The 14,973-nt window shown below is 44.4% G+C and overlaps 1 protein-coding gene and 1 long non-coding RNA gene across 5 annotated transcripts in view; one reads left to right on the top strand and one right to left on the bottom strand.

Annotated features, from left to right (window-relative positions):
• Positions 1-14,973, top strand: part of LOC116823195 (protein mono-ADP-ribosyltransferase PARP12-like) — a 52,517-nt gene that overhangs the window by 20,035 nt on the left and 17,509 nt on the right. For 3 of the 4 annotated variants that reach the window (XM_032777598.2, XM_032777617.2, XM_032777624.2), the window contains exons 3-8: positions 5,775-6,036; positions 6,161-6,292; positions 9,620-9,721; positions 12,084-12,207; positions 13,755-13,923; positions 14,530-14,577. In XM_032777598.2, the coding sequence (XP_032633489.1) occupies positions 5,775-6,036; positions 6,161-6,292; positions 9,620-9,721; positions 12,084-12,207; positions 13,755-13,923; positions 14,530-14,577 (837 nt within the window). The remainder of the gene's footprint in view (positions 1-5,774; positions 6,037-6,160; positions 6,293-9,619; positions 9,722-12,083; positions 12,208-13,754; positions 13,924-14,529; positions 14,578-14,973) is intronic. The other variant, XM_032777607.2, reaches the window with a different exon arrangement.
• Positions 4,465-6,208, bottom strand: LOC142047479 (uncharacterized). The gene is made up of 2 exons (XR_012656754.1): positions 6,124-6,208; positions 4,465-4,823 (listed from the first exon to the last, which is right to left on the bottom strand). It is a non-coding gene; the product is annotated as an uncharacterized LOC142047479 (long non-coding RNA).

The following is a 14,973-nucleotide window of genomic DNA, read 5'->3' as shown; positions in this document are numbered from 1 at the left end:
TTTGTTTGTCAGCATAGTAACACATCTTCTCTGAATGGCCTTAACTATGCTGATAGAAGCCCTCCTCTGTTGGCATAGCTGTGTCTGTGGTGGGGGTTTGGCAGCATAGTTACGTTAGCTGGAGGGGGGTGTTTTTTCACACCCTTGACTGACTCAGCTGTGCCAGTGAAACTTTGTAGTGTAGACCCAAGCTTAGTGATGTTTTGTAAAATACAGTTTTGCTGGAGGGTTCTTGGTGGCTACAAGCAGGCATGTCTTTGAACTATAGGTGAGCACTGAGGCTGATGGGCACGTTAGCTACCCTTCATTCAAGATAAATAGAAGATGCAATTAAATTTCTTTTACGGAGTAAGAGAGCTGGGGACAGCGGATGTCACCATTCAAGGGACTAAGCTACATGCAAGGCTGATCAGAAGTTGAGCTATGTGGATGGCAGGGTTTCCTTTGGGAGCTGATTGCAAACACAGGAGCTATGTATGTCCGAAGCAGACAAGACAAGAAAAAGCTAGGAGACAGCCAGGGAAGCACTGGTAGGTGGCTCTGGAAGGAAGCCAAGAGAGGGTCTTTTGGGCAGCATGCTGGCTAGAAAGAGGCTTGGAATTGTGAGTAAGGAAACTGCCTGTTGTTCGTTCCTGCTGTGTTCAGAGAAACAGGACTTTGGGTACATTCTTTGTAAAATAAACAGAGTTGCACCCTATAAGACACATCTGACGCTCATCATCAGTTTCTCCTCCTAATGGAAACAATCTGCAAGCCCCAAATATTGACTAACTGTTTGGGCCAAAAAGGCCAAAAGTACTTTGAAATCCAAAGATGGTTCTGTAAAAATATTAAGTATTGTTGCTTTCTGAAAGCTTACAGTAGGTTTAGATTAGAGGGGAAAGGTGGTGGCAGGGGGAGTTTGCTTTCATCTTATTCAGTATTGAAGTTATGTAAGGAAGTGATGACAGAAAAGTGTCTATTTTTAAAATTATTATGCCCCTCCTAGAATAGAAGGGGTCTGTTTTAGGGCTATCCAACAACAAAAAAAAGCCGGAACACTTCCACCTCTTTAGCCCAAATTTTAGTTAGCATTCAACCCAGTTAGCATGCAAACCAGATCATGAACACTTTTTCTATGTAGCCATCTCCATAAATTCAGCCATCTTGCAAAATAAAAAGGGGTTGTGCTGAAGATGCAATGAACAATAAATATGCACTCACTTGCGTTAGAAATATATTTGAATATTTTTAGCTCCTTGGAAAGAATATCAATATTTGCATACAAATATCTTACTCTTGGGGGAATTCTGCACCACTTGCGCAATGCAGAATTTTGCAGAAGTTAATGTTGTGCGCACAGCATTCCCTTTTCCCCCACAGAAATGGGCTGTGGTGCTGCTAGTCGCCACGAGGGACCACTGGACTTGGGAGAGCCCAGCTTGCATGTAGAAGATGCTGCCAGGGGGAGGGAAAGGCAGGTAGAGGGTTCCCAGCAAGCCCTGAGGGAAGCAGAAGGTGGCATGCAGGAAACTGTGCAAGCCTGGGACTGAGCATCAGGCTGTTTCTCCCTCCCCCAGAGCCCAGGGATTCAGAGGAGGGGGTGGGTGTCTGGGCTGGGGGAGCCATGGCTAGACTCTGGGGGGAGGGTCTGGTTGGGCTCTGGGGATGAGGGGTTGTGGGTATCTGGCCCCCTGGCTGGCTCTGGACAGGAGGGAGGAGACAGAGAAACAGGAACTGGGTTGTTATAGTAGTTCCTTTAATTCTCTACTTCTGGGGGAATTTTGTGTGTATGTCTGTATTGTTACAGACATACTTGCTGACAGGTAGTTTGAAATAAATTACCAAAATAATTGAAACTGGCATGATTATATAGTGTTATTTTCACAAATAAAATTTGCAGAATTTTAAAATATTGTGTGAAGAATTGTTTATGTTTTGTCACAGAATGCCCTCAGGAGTGATATCTGCTTTTACATATCCTCCCTGCCACATTTTAATTCTTACTGTGACAATAGAAACAAAGTCTTCAATCAATTCCCTGCCGTTGTAAAGGCCTTGGGCAAAGGGCCCACAGGAGTTCAGTTTCCTGAGGACTGAAATGCTTTGGTCTAATTAAAGTCATTGGGGTTTCTGAGCCAAAATGTATATGCTATGCTATGCAGCAGGTCAGACTAGGTGATCTAATGGACTCTTCTGGCCTTGGAATCTATTAAACAAGCAGCAACCAAGACCGGGACAGAAACATGAAGAGAAACCACACTCCCCGCTTTCAACAAACACATTTATGAATGAGTTAAGATACCAGCACCTGGTCTATTTACTATTAATGAGCTTGAAATCCTAGAATGATTGTGAGTCTCATGGATTTAACACTTCTTATCCTTTTCGACTTTAATTTGTCCCCAGAGACTTATGTGTGCTTTATTTGTCATCTCTGTGAGAGATATGCCATTATATTTCCTGGTTACTTTATCTCCTTGATGCTGTGTTTGCATTTGCTGTGGAGACTAAGTCAGATGATTTGCTTGCAATTTTCCTCCTGTGTGATAACTGGTGCCATGAATTTACTTTGTACAAATTTTGTGTAATCGCAACATGTGACAGACTGTAGGCCAGCATGATGTCTGGTTTTCCCTCTGCGTACAGCCACAGGTTCTCCAGTATGTAGTCATGACTTGCAACCTCTTCAACAATTCCAGTCCTGCTCTGTAGAGGCATACACACATCTGCCAAAGCAAAAATCTAATCCAACATTGTGTAAGGACATCCCTAGTTGACATTGGAGTTCATTAGACTCTTCCTGCTGGTCTGTCAGTTTCTGCTGGAGGACACTAGCCCCCAGAATCCCTATGCTGTGATAGACTGGTTGAGCCATTCTAAAATCTAGTTGTCAGCTGAAACCAGTTAGCAGAAGTTTCAGGGGAAAAATCCTAAGGACACTTCTTTCAAAATGGGAGGCTTCAGTAAGTGTCTGTCAGCTTGGTGCTGGAATCATTTTAAAGCTCTGTGAAAGGTTAGTTGACATGTAAGAGAGGCAGTTTTGTGAGTAAATAAGGTGATGGAGTGAGATGGTGGAACTGCTAAAGAGGGCAAAAGTGAGTCTGAGATGGGAAAGTGACAGAAACACAAAAATATGTTGCCCCTAGCAAGGGAAGGTGGGAAAGAGAGATCCTCCTACCTGGAGAGGAAAAACAAGTAGCAATGATCATTCTACACAGAAAACACTGAGCGTCTTCTAGCTCTGTACTTAGGCAGTCAGATCAGACATGCACCACTCCAAGCCGAACAGCTTTCTCTATACCGAGCAGGTCTGGGTCAGGCTTCTAAAACTAATCCATGAATCATTCCAGCTTTTCTGGATTGTACATAGCCCACATCACCGAGTATCTTCTGAAAGTGTATTAATAATTATAAGAGTTAGATAATTTATTATAGTGTTCTTCATCAGTAGATCTCAGAGCGCCTTACAAAGCAGTATGAGTATCATTACCCATGCTTTACAGATAGAGAAACTGGGGCACTGAGAGGGGAAGTGACTTGCCCAGTGTCACCCAGCAGGCCAGTGGCAGTGCTGGAATGTCTCCTGAGTCCCAGTCCAGTGCTCTATCCATTAGGCCAGCGTTGTGCAAATTGGAGGGCATGACCCCTCGGGGGGGGGGGGGGCACAAGAGGTTTTCTGGGGAGCGTGAAAAAACTGGGATCCCGCAGGACCCGCTGCTGTAATGGCAGGAGCGGGATACAAATAGAGTGGGTATTGCGGGGTGGGATGGGAGCAGGATTTAAAAAAATAGTTCTCCTGTGCTGCAAACAGCATGTGTGCCCTGACCAGCAGCTGCTGCTCTCCATCCTGCCAGCTCTGAAGGCAGCTCCGCTGCTAGCAGCAGTGCAGAAATAAGGGATTACTTCAGTTTACAAGAAATGGAGGGGAGGGGGTGACAAATTCCATGAATGGTAAGGGAGAGTGTGACTGGAAAAGTTTGTGCACCACTGCATTAGGCCACTCTGCCATTAAGCGAGAAGAGTGGCATCTGTCACATTTTCTGTTTTTTTTCCCCTGCTTCCTCTTTCAGCATAAATTGTATGGGGATTTTTTTTTAATGCAATCTCTGTACACAAAGGCAGTGTTGTAGAAGTGTCTTGTCCTTGGAGCAGAAGATGATTCCAAGATCCTGTGGGATTTTGTTCAGTTTTGGAGTGGTCTCCAAGAAAACTTTGTCTCCTGCACAGGCTAGAACATAAGGACAGTCATAGTGGGTCAAACCAATGGTCCATCTAGCCCAGAATCCTGTCTTCTGATAGTGACCAATGCCAGGTGCTTCAGAGGGAATGAACAGAACAGGTGATAATCAAGTGATCCCACCGCTAAAGTGGAAAGTTCCAGGCTGCCAGAGGAGCAGAGCTTCCAGCCGTGGTTGTGGGTATCCTGGGCCCAAGTCATTGAGTACCCCCTCTGTTCATTGAGCAGACAGAAAACAAGGATAATGCATCTCAAAATGTACTCTTGGTTTATTTTGGCAATATTCGTTTTCTCTCTAATTATTTGATGTATGATTTCACTCTTTACAGTAACATACTCTAGTCATACTTGGAATTTTCTAGCACTTCTCCTATCCAGTGATCTTGATACAAGATGTTGGTAAGAGCAGGGCTTTGGAGCAGAGCCTGGAGCGTGGAGCAATGGAGCTACAGGTTTTTGCCTGGAGCTGCAGCTGAGCTGGAGCACAGCTCCAAAGCCCTGGAAGAGACGAGATAGTGTTCTGTGTTAAGTAGGGAGACATCATCATTTGTGTATGAATTGTAAGGTGTGGCTCCTTTACTTCTCAGTCCAACGTAAGAAAGACCTAGAAAAAGCATAGAACAAGCCTGTTAAAAATGCAGTCATCCGAGCAAAAAAGCTGAGCTTTTGCAGGTTAGAATTTCATATTTTTAATTAGTGTAACATCTGGGAGCCTTAGTCATGGATCACAGGACCCCCTTCTGCTAGTTGCTGCACAAACAGAAAAAAAGACAGACTCTGCCTCAGGAAATGATACTCTTATGCAACATATTGTAAGCTGAGCAGGGCCGCCCGGGGGAGGAGGGGGGGGGGGCGGCAAGTGGGGCAATTTGCCCTAGGCCCCGCAGGGGCCCCCACGAGAGTTTTTCGGGGCCCCTGGAGCAGGGTCCTTCACTGGCTCTGGGGGCCCTGGAAAACTCTCGCGGGGCCTGGGCCCCTGGAGCTTCTTCCGCTCCTGGTCTTTGGCGGCAATTCGGCGGCTTGGGGTTCTTCCGTTCTGGGACCCGCCGCCGAAGTGCCCTGAAGGCCCGTGACAGGGGAGTCCTTCCACCCCAGGACCTGCTGCCAAAGACCCCAGGCTCCCTGAATCCTCTGGGCGGCCCTGAAGCTGAGTGACGCAGGGGCCATCTTCTGTTCTGTGTTTGCACAACGTCTAACACAATGGGGGCTTGGTCCATGACTGGTGCTTCTAGGCTCTACTGCAACACAAATAGTAAACAACATATAAAAAACAATTTGGTGTGGCCAAAAGTGCCATTGTTAGAAAGGTTGACATGCCCTCTGAAAACCTCACACGACTTTGAAATCCATGAAAATGCTTTAAAATGTCTGTTCTTGCTGACCTTCCACTCCAGAAATATGCCCAGATTACAAAATCGAATTGATTATGGGTTTTGCTTTATTCCCAGCTTTTCCATTACAGAATCCATATGCAGGTTGGGTTAAGAAAAGCCTATTGACTGGGAGGGAAAAAAAGTCTCTCTCTTTTAGTAATTTCTCCTCTCTCCCTCCCCAGGTATGCCAATTCTATAACAAAGGTAGAGGACCGCATGGGACTTGCAGCCAGCAAGACAATTGCAACAAACTTCATGTTTGCCGACATTTCCTCCGAGGAGAGTGTAGGTTTTCCAAGTGCAACAGATCCCACAGGATTCTGGACACCAATGTGCTGAAGTTGCTGCTAGCAGAAGGATTAAATATTTGCGTCGCAAAGAACATCCAGGTCATCTGTGATCACAAGCATACTGAGTTCAGCAAGGAGGTGGGCCAGAGGAGAAGTAAGTGTTAACAAACAGGTGTAAATTGTAGCATGAATGATGCTTCCTCCTCTCCCTTGGATGTGTTGAAGGCTATGATTTACTTACATCTTTGTGGGATTCCACCATCCTTTTCTGCTTTCAGTGCTTCCCCCACATGACAGAGCTACACCAATTGGAGATAAAAAGAAAGCAAATGCTGTGAATCAAGAAGAAATTGGACCTAAGCCCACTTCCATCTCACCAGCCTCATGTGATATAGAGTCTCCCTCACAAGGTAAAACTATACATGTGCCAGTTAGTTTGTATGTTGAACCATCTTTTCTGAATTCCCATTTCCTTAGTTCTTGAATATAGGTTAGGTATTGACATTCAGTCCTCCTCTGCCTTCAATAGTTGTTCTACTCATAAGAATGGATCAAACAGTGGCTAGACTCTATCACAGACCATGCATTGGAGAGCACGTCTAGGCAATATGCATCAGTATCTTTTTATACACATAATAGATCCCTGGCCAGTGATTGTTGTATAGGAATCTGCTACTAAGGGCAAGTAATAGAATTTCCATTTCACTAGCTGGAATGAGAGTGTTCATTTGTAACAATTACTAATAATAGAGTTTACAACTAGTAGGATGGTAGTGGGGAAAAATACAGTTTATTTGCATTTAACATTAAGGCCAGGTCATGAGCTCGTGTATACCAGTATGATTCCATTGAAGTCAGCCAAGGAGGATCCAGTCTAGTGGCTGCTTTTCGTTGGGGTGGTGGAGTGCTAGAGTGATACCTGGAGCTGAGAAATGATTGGAGCGAAGATAAAGGCACAGACATTTTTGGTTTGTTAACTAGTAGGAGCTGCTAGAGGCTATTGCAGAGCCCTGCTCTCCCTTTCCACCTTTTTTCCTCACCCTTGAGGCTGAAAACTTCTTCGTTTTTAATCTTCATTATAGCCCATCTGCTGGTGGTTTGGCAGCTTGTTAGTGTGCCAGGTAAATCATCCCACATTGTGGTTTACTGTTGTTGATCTCTGTTCTCCCCATCTCTTGCCCCCAACAAGTAGAATATGAAATATAGTTATACGTCTTTATTAGCTGAGAGGTTGTGTTGAAGCCCACTCTGGGATATGAGTAACGTAGTAGAGAGAGAGAGCCTGGAGCACTGGACCTGCTGCAAGACGTGCAGCCTGAAGAGGCAGCAAGGTCAGGCCATGTATCAGAGCAGATGCTTACAAGTTCACTGTCCAGTACTTGGCAATGGTATGGCTAGTGTGGCTAAAACACAGGCACTCCTAAGAAGTACTAGACACTGGGTATTCATACATAACTTGTTTGTGTCACTGTATAAAAGAGAAATCATACGAGGGGTACCTTTGTCCAACCTAGGGGACAGCAGAGACTCCAGCTGCTGACTGACCTGGTACCATTGTCGTGGGCATACGTGTGTTAGTGTACCTGTAACTCCTATAGGGGGCTAGGACTGTCCTTCATCAACAATAAACATGGCTGAGCGCCTTCGCCACTGAACCAAGCCTGTGGTCTTTCTGGGTGGTACTGCTGAGGTCTGCTAAACCGACTATGGGACAGAATAAGGAAAGAACACACATACCAACTGACAACAATACAAACAAGTTACGTATTAAACTTCTGACGTGGCTAGTTACCAGCCTGCACCTTGTACCTGTTAGTTGAACAAAACATCTCCATCCATTATCCCGTCATCCTTATTTTAGGAGGGTTTGATGTGTCCCTGTACCATCTTCAAGGAAAAGCAGCAGAGAATCCTGTGGCACCTTATAGACTAACAGACGTTTTGGATCATGAGCTTTCGTGGGTGAATACCCACTTTGTCAGATGAATGTAGTGGAAATTTCCAGGGGCAGGTATATATATGCTAGCAAGCAAGCTAGAGATAACGAGGTTAGTTCAATCAGGGAGGATGAGGCCAGTGTGAAAATCAAGGAGGAGAACTGGTTTCTGTAGTTGGACAGCCATTCACAGTCTTTGTTCACCCTGAGCTGATGGGTCAAATTTGCAGATGAATTGAAGCTCAGCAGTTTCTCTTGAAGCCTGGTCCTGAGTTTTTGTCCGCAGGATGCCACTTAAGGTCTGCTATAGCCGTGGCCAGGGGAGGTTGAAGTGCTCTCCACAGGTTTGTATATTGCCATTCCTAATACTAATTGTGTCCATTTATCCTTTTCCGTAGAGACTGCCATTTTTGGCGATATACACAGGCAGAAGGGGCATTGTGGATATTGTTGGCGTATATTACATTGGGGACGTGCGCGTGAATGAACCGGCTGGATGGTGGCTGATCTGGTTAGGTCCTGTGATTGGTGCGGCTGATGAGATATTGGGCAGAGTACATCGGATCCTGTTATGGATGTCTTGTCAGTTTTACTAGCAGTGGCGTCTCACGGCGACAACCACATCAGCGAGGACACTAAATCCAGATCATTCGCCACACAACACCGGTTCATTCACCTGACGTCCACCAATGTAATATACGCCAACATAGCCAGCAGTTCCCCTCTGCTGTGTATATCGGCAACTGGACAGTCTCTACGAAAAGGATAATGGACACATCAGATTTAGAATGGCATAATAGACATAAACCTGTGGAGAGCACTCAACCTCACCTGGCCACGCCTATAGCAGACCTTAGTGGCCATCTTGCAGCAAAAAAACTCAGGACCAGACTTTAAAGAGAAAACTGCTGAGCTTCAATTCATCTGCAAATTTGACACCATCAGCTCAGGGTTGAACAAAGACTGTGAATGGCTTGCCAACTACAGAACCAGTTTCTCCTCCCTTGATTTTCACACCTCAACTACTAGAACAGGGCCTCATCCTGCCTGATTGAACTAACCTCGTTATCTCTAGCTTGCTAGCATATATATACCTGCCCCTGGAAATTTCCACTACATTCATCTGACAAAGTGGGTATTCACCCACGAAAGCTCATGTTCCAAAACGTCTGTTAGTCTGTAAGGTGCCACAGGATTCTCTGCTGCTTTTACAGATCCAGACTAACACGGCTACCCCTCTGATACTTGACATCTTCAAGGAATGTGTTTATGCCATAACTCTATGTTGAGGTAGGCCTGTGCTAAGCTTCTGGAATGTGTTTGCATGAATACCCAGTGTCTAGTAATACTTAGGAGTGCCTGTGGTTTAGCAATACTAGCCATACTATTGCGAAGTTCATGTAACGGACAGTGAACTGGTAAGCATCTGCTTTGATATGTGGCCTGACTTTGGTTCACAGCATGGCCTGACTTTGCTGACTATGGTTCAGGCCTCAGGTCTTAGGCCAGGCCCATGCTCCAGGTGCATGCGCGCACTCTCTCTCTCCTACAAATAGTAACTACTATTAAACCTCCCTTTCAGGTTCCTGAAGTTAATGCCAGTGGTGTCAGTTAGTGCTCTGTGAGGCAGTGCTCACTTGCACCAGGCCCAGGCTCTGAATCAGAAAGCTGCAACCAGCTCCTTGCTGCCTCTCAGACAGAACCGAGAATCAAGATTGTCTATTTTTTTCTGTTGCAGGGTGTTTTGTTGTTTGGCATGAGGAGATACGTTTGATGTGATCTAGACTGTTCTTTCCCACAGGTGTCAAAGCTGTTCCTTCTATCAATGCTTCTGGGACCAATGAAATTAAAAAATGTGATGAGATATGCCTGTACTATATCTGGAGGTTCTGCAAACATAAAGGTAAGTCTGACTAATGGTATTATCCATTGAATGTCAACAGGAACTGCCCTGTGCAGACTTCATATCTCTACTAGTAATGGGATATGGAAACTTCCATTTCTGGATCACTGGCTTAATGTTGGTAGTAATGATTCTCCATCCCATATCTAATGCCTTCAAGGTGAGTTGGTCTAAAACACGGACTAAAAGCTGTCACAATTGTGAAGAGATTCAGAGGAAAGCCAAAGGCTGAACAGACAAACACTGATGCGCCCTCTCTCTTAGAGGTGGGCCCTCCCAATCAGTGGTGAATCATGCTGGTGGGGCTAGGTGGGGGAAGTTTGCACTGTCATTGCTTGTATATTTCTGTGGCTAGAGTAAGTCAGTTTCCAGGGCTGTTAAACCTAATACTTTTGGTGACTTAATTTTTTTAAAGATAAAAAATTGGAGAAAGATGCTGTCATCAGACTTGAAGCAAAAGTCCTTGCAGACCAGTACCTGGGTCTGATTATAGCTATGTTCATTTCCCATTAAGCCCTTTACCATATGGCCTGAAGTAGCACAACATCTAGTTCCTTTTATGTGAACCAGCTCAGTTATGTCAAGCTGCTTCTGTTACTGATGTTGCTGATTAAAGTTGTATAATACTGAAGTAAGTTGCCTGGGAATTATGTTTTTGTTTGTTTGTTTGTGCCAGACTCATACTCCAGGAAAGATCTGAAAGATTGTTCTACTATTGCTCTTTGTCTAGTATGCAGAGTAAGAAGAGTCAAACAGCCCTTTCCATGTCTTGGTAATAGAATTCCAGCATTTGTCTTTTAAAATATTGTGCCTTTAAAGAATTGACCCCTTCTAAGTTTTCCAACTTACAGCATCGTGTCCTAGAAATTAGCTCTGGCCAAGAGTGACTAGCCATGACTCCCTCTGGAGTGTCTCAAGGCCAATACAAGTGCTGGCTAAAAGAAGGAACTTGACTCTGAGACTGAGGAATGAGATAAATTTAGTGGTTTGATGTAAATACAGAGGAGACAGAGCTGAATGGGGAGTTTCTCCTTGCTCGGGTTTCGATTCTGGGCATAAAGAGATGGGCATAATGGCTCTTGGGGACAGGGAACATCTTTTTCTTCTGTTTGTACAGTGCCTACCACAGAAGGGGCCTAGTCCATGACTGGGACTCCTAGGCGCTACAGTGATACAAATAATAATCAACCTTTCCGCACCCCTGCTCTGGCTGCATAATGGACGTGGCAGTATTGCACGTCCTGCACTCTGGGACGCATATGGACTTCTCTTTCCTTACTCCACTGAGGGCACACGGTGGCCCAAAGAGAGCAGGGAAGAGGCAAGGCCTATGGCTCCATCCAGCCTCAGCACTTTTGCCTGCCAAGCAAGCTGGCTGCCTATGAGGGAGTACTCTGTGTTCTTGCTGGTGCCTTCCCTTGGGTGTTGCAGTTCATACTGTCCTGTGCTTTGGACCGTGCCTAAAAGGCACAGTCAAGCCTTCAGTTTGTTCACCTTTCTGGTCCTGAAACTCTTTTTAAGAAACTGAGGGAGAAACAACACCAAAAATAGCACCGGGGTTTTCCTGCTGTAACCTGCTTGCGTAACCTTGTGAGAGAAACTGCGCTTACTCCCCTTGCGTGTTTGGGGCTGAGCTGATAATTGCTGAGTCATACCTACATGTCTCAGTGATAAACAACGCTGCTCTCACACATGCCAGTGTCAGTTGTCAGGGCAATATCTAAGCAAAGAAAGGTGTGTGGACTCAGACTTAAAATCAATAATGTAAAGCAGGGGTAGGCAATCTACAGCATGCGTGCCAAAGGCGGCACGCAAGCTGATTTTCAGTGGCACTCACACTGCCCGGGTCCTGGCCACTGGTCCGAGGGGCTCTGTGTTTTAATTTAATTTTAAATGAAGCTTCTTAAACATTTTAAAAACCTGATTTACTTTACATGCAACAATAGTTCAGTTGTATATTATAGACTTATTGAAAGAAACCTGCTAAAAATGTTAAAATGTATTACTGGCACACAGAACCTTAAATTAGAGTGAATAAATGAAGACTTGGCGCACCACTTCTGAAAGGTTGCCGACCCCTTTTGTAAAGAGCTTACGCTGCTTCACTAGTTAGAAAGGGCATGTTTCAACTCTTCCTTCAGTTTTACTCCAGTCTAGCTCTGACTTCGGTGGACTTTTGATTTACCCCAGTGTACATGAAAGCAGAATCAAATGGAAAGGGAGAAGGCCAAAGAGATTATGATAAAAATGCATTGCAGGGTTTGATGCTTATTCCTGCTCCTCTCTTGGTTCATTTCAGTGTCCTGCTATTAGCCTGCTCTAAGGTTAAGTGAGCTCCTTAGCATGTTTGTTCTCTCTGCAGATGACTGCAGGATGATTCATTATCATCTGCCTTATCGATGGCAGAAGTTTGATGGAGTCAATTGGCTTGATCTTCCCAGAATGGAGGTAGTCGAAAAGGCCTATTGTGACCCCCAAAACGACAGGTATAATAATGCTTAAAAGCGCTTTGCTAAGCTCTGTAAAGGAGCTACATAGCTTTGGGGTAGCACAAGGATAGTCTATCCCTCAGTTTCTGGTTAACTCCTTTTCTCAAGAGAATTTAGGGCATGACTGCTTGATGCCCTTAGATAAGACTTCTCCTGAAAGCTGTGTGTTGACCTCATAAGCTTCTGCTAGAGACTTCTCAGTAACATAAACGGTTGGTGAACAGGATCTCTAAGAATATACAGAGAGACAGTCTGAGGGTGCACAGGAGAAGAGAGCGAAGTTAGACAGTAGCTTAATGAAAATGTTTACCTGTTCTTGTGGTAAGTGGAATAACCTGTAGAGGAGTTCTGCCCTGCTATTGAGATTATATAGGTTAATGAAACATGTAGCATTTGGTGCACAGACTGGGTGTCTAGTAACATACAGTTCATATTGAAGTTATTACCAATAACTCAGTGAAAGCTTCTCCTGGACCAGGGGTTCCCAAACTTGGTTTGCAGCTTGTTCAGGGTAAGCCCCTGGCGGGCCGCAAGACGCTTTGTTTACCTGAGCGCCTGCAGGTATGGCTGCTCGCAGCTTCCAATGGCCGTGGTTCACCGTTTCCGGCAATGGGAGCTGTGGGAAGTGGTGGCCTGCTCAGGTAAACAAAGCGTTTCGTGGTCCGCCAGGGGCTTACCTTGAACAAGCCACGAACCAAGTTTGGGAACCCCTGTCCTAGACTGTTTGTTTTTGTGGCTGTCAGTCCTCTATACAGCCATTATTTGGAACTCGCCTGGAGGACTCTCTTATGAAGTTCTCCATTGTGAAGGATAGTAGATCTTATTCATAGGTAAAATATTCATAGATATAGGACGCAATAGGAGTGTTCTGTAGATTCACCCACTATCCTATTCATTCCTTCTCTGAAAGCTCCACTTTCAACTGACACGTCACTCTGATCATGGAGCACTGGTGCTCTCTGAAGCTCAGGGGCGGCCAGATGTGATTGCTTGAGAGTTCTGGCCACTGGCTATCCAGGAACAAAGGATTTCTGTTCTGTTTTTGTAACGCCTGTTCTCAGGCAGCCTGGGACAGGAGGCTTTTATTCATCTTTGTCAGGCAAGGCTGGTGAACTCCAACATTACACAATTTATACTCTTCTGGCAAGGAGGATACAAACACAAGCAAATACTAGCATCATGTGCATTTGTGGTTCATTACAAAAAACTTGTATCAATAAATTAGATGTAGCCCCAAACTTTCTAGCAAGTCAGCAAGGATACCCCTAGCATCACGTAGTTTGCATGCTGTGTTAGAGATATAGACGGTGTTAGCTCTTTTTGCAGTGGGGAGTCTAGTCACAAGGATCTGAAGCTCCTGAATCAGAGCACGCCTGCATGGGGCAATTTTCTGCTTGCTTTTCTTAAGCAACCTGAACTAGAGGTAGTGCTACCAATTCCACCTATAATGTAGAAATTTGGAAGCTGTTTCAACTGATGATCAGAGAGGATATGTATGCACAGTTAGCACTGGTGTAACTCTCTGAATTTCTCTCTCTCTCTAGCTTAGCAGATCAGAACATCAATTTCAGGTCAATTACCTCTTCTTCTGCTTTGCTTCGACGCCTCTCCACACCATCATCGGTTACAAAACACCCCAAATTCATAATGACAACAAAATGGATTTGGTATTGGAAAAATGATCTAGGCCAGTGGATTGAATATGGGAAACAGGTGAGCACCTTGTAACGTCCATCCCCTCTTAACCACTTCTGGAGGGATGTCACAAATACAGTCTCCTCTGCTATATAGTAACCTGTAGATATTGTTTATTTGCTTTTGATTTATAAAACAATGGGCCCCTTCCCATGGCTTAGTTAGCAATTAATAAAGCCAGATGATTGACTGTGGGTGGGTACTTATTTCTGGCAAAGCAAGCACTATAAGCTTTTATAGATGCCCCCTCAAAAAGTCGTCTGATAAAATCTTGTACCAATTTCTCTGCCCTTTCCCAAAATAACATGAGAGAAGCTGAGGCTTGCATCATATCCAGGAGGCTAAGAGAGCTAAGCATTAGCAGGCTTAGTGGTGGGGAATCATATACAAGATTTATGCGGCATTCATGAAAAATGCCCTTCCAGTAGCATACTTTCCCCTTTTTTATGTATTATACAGAAGAAAACTATGTAAAGAGAACATTATTAAGGTTGCAAAGTCAAGCACTCCAAAATTAAGAGAGGCCAGAGTGAAAGTTGCCTGTACAATCGTAATTTGGCCCTCCTGTACGTATGAACTGATACAGTCTTTAACAACGTGACCACATACTATTTTTTCCCATAGGACTTCAACCTCAGAGAGCACTCGGGATGGATGGTGATCAATGAAGGGGTAGTTATTCAGTATTTATTTATATTCTCTTTATTCAGTCTGTGGGATGAGGCTTTATTTACTGTACACCGTCCAAACCTGGCACTTAATAAAGAATTCTAAATTTTCTCCGTGGATTTTCTGTGGCTCTCATGACTATAGTATGTGAATGCTTCACAACGTTGATGAATTAATCTTCACAAGACCCCTGTGAGATGAAGAGATAGTATCCTCATTTTACAGATGGGGAGCTGAGGGACAGAGAGCTTAAAACTAAAATTGTCAAGTGTCCACTGATCTTTACACTGGCATTTCCTAATTTATTTTAATATATGACTTTGTAACCTTAACATTCTCTTTATGTAATTTTCTGTATGTAAGTTCCTATTTAAAAAAAAAAAAAAAAAAAGGTAAATT

This window comes from Chelonoidis abingdonii, chromosome 1 (genome assembly GCF_003597395.2).
Source record: "Chelonoidis abingdonii isolate Lonesome George chromosome 1, CheloAbing_2.0, whole genome shotgun sequence".
Classification (NCBI taxonomy): domain Eukaryota; kingdom Metazoa; phylum Chordata; order Testudines; family Testudinidae; genus Chelonoidis; species Chelonoidis abingdonii.
The sequence above is the reverse complement of the archived record's forward strand: the minus strand, read 5'-3'. Positions and strand labels throughout refer to the sequence as shown.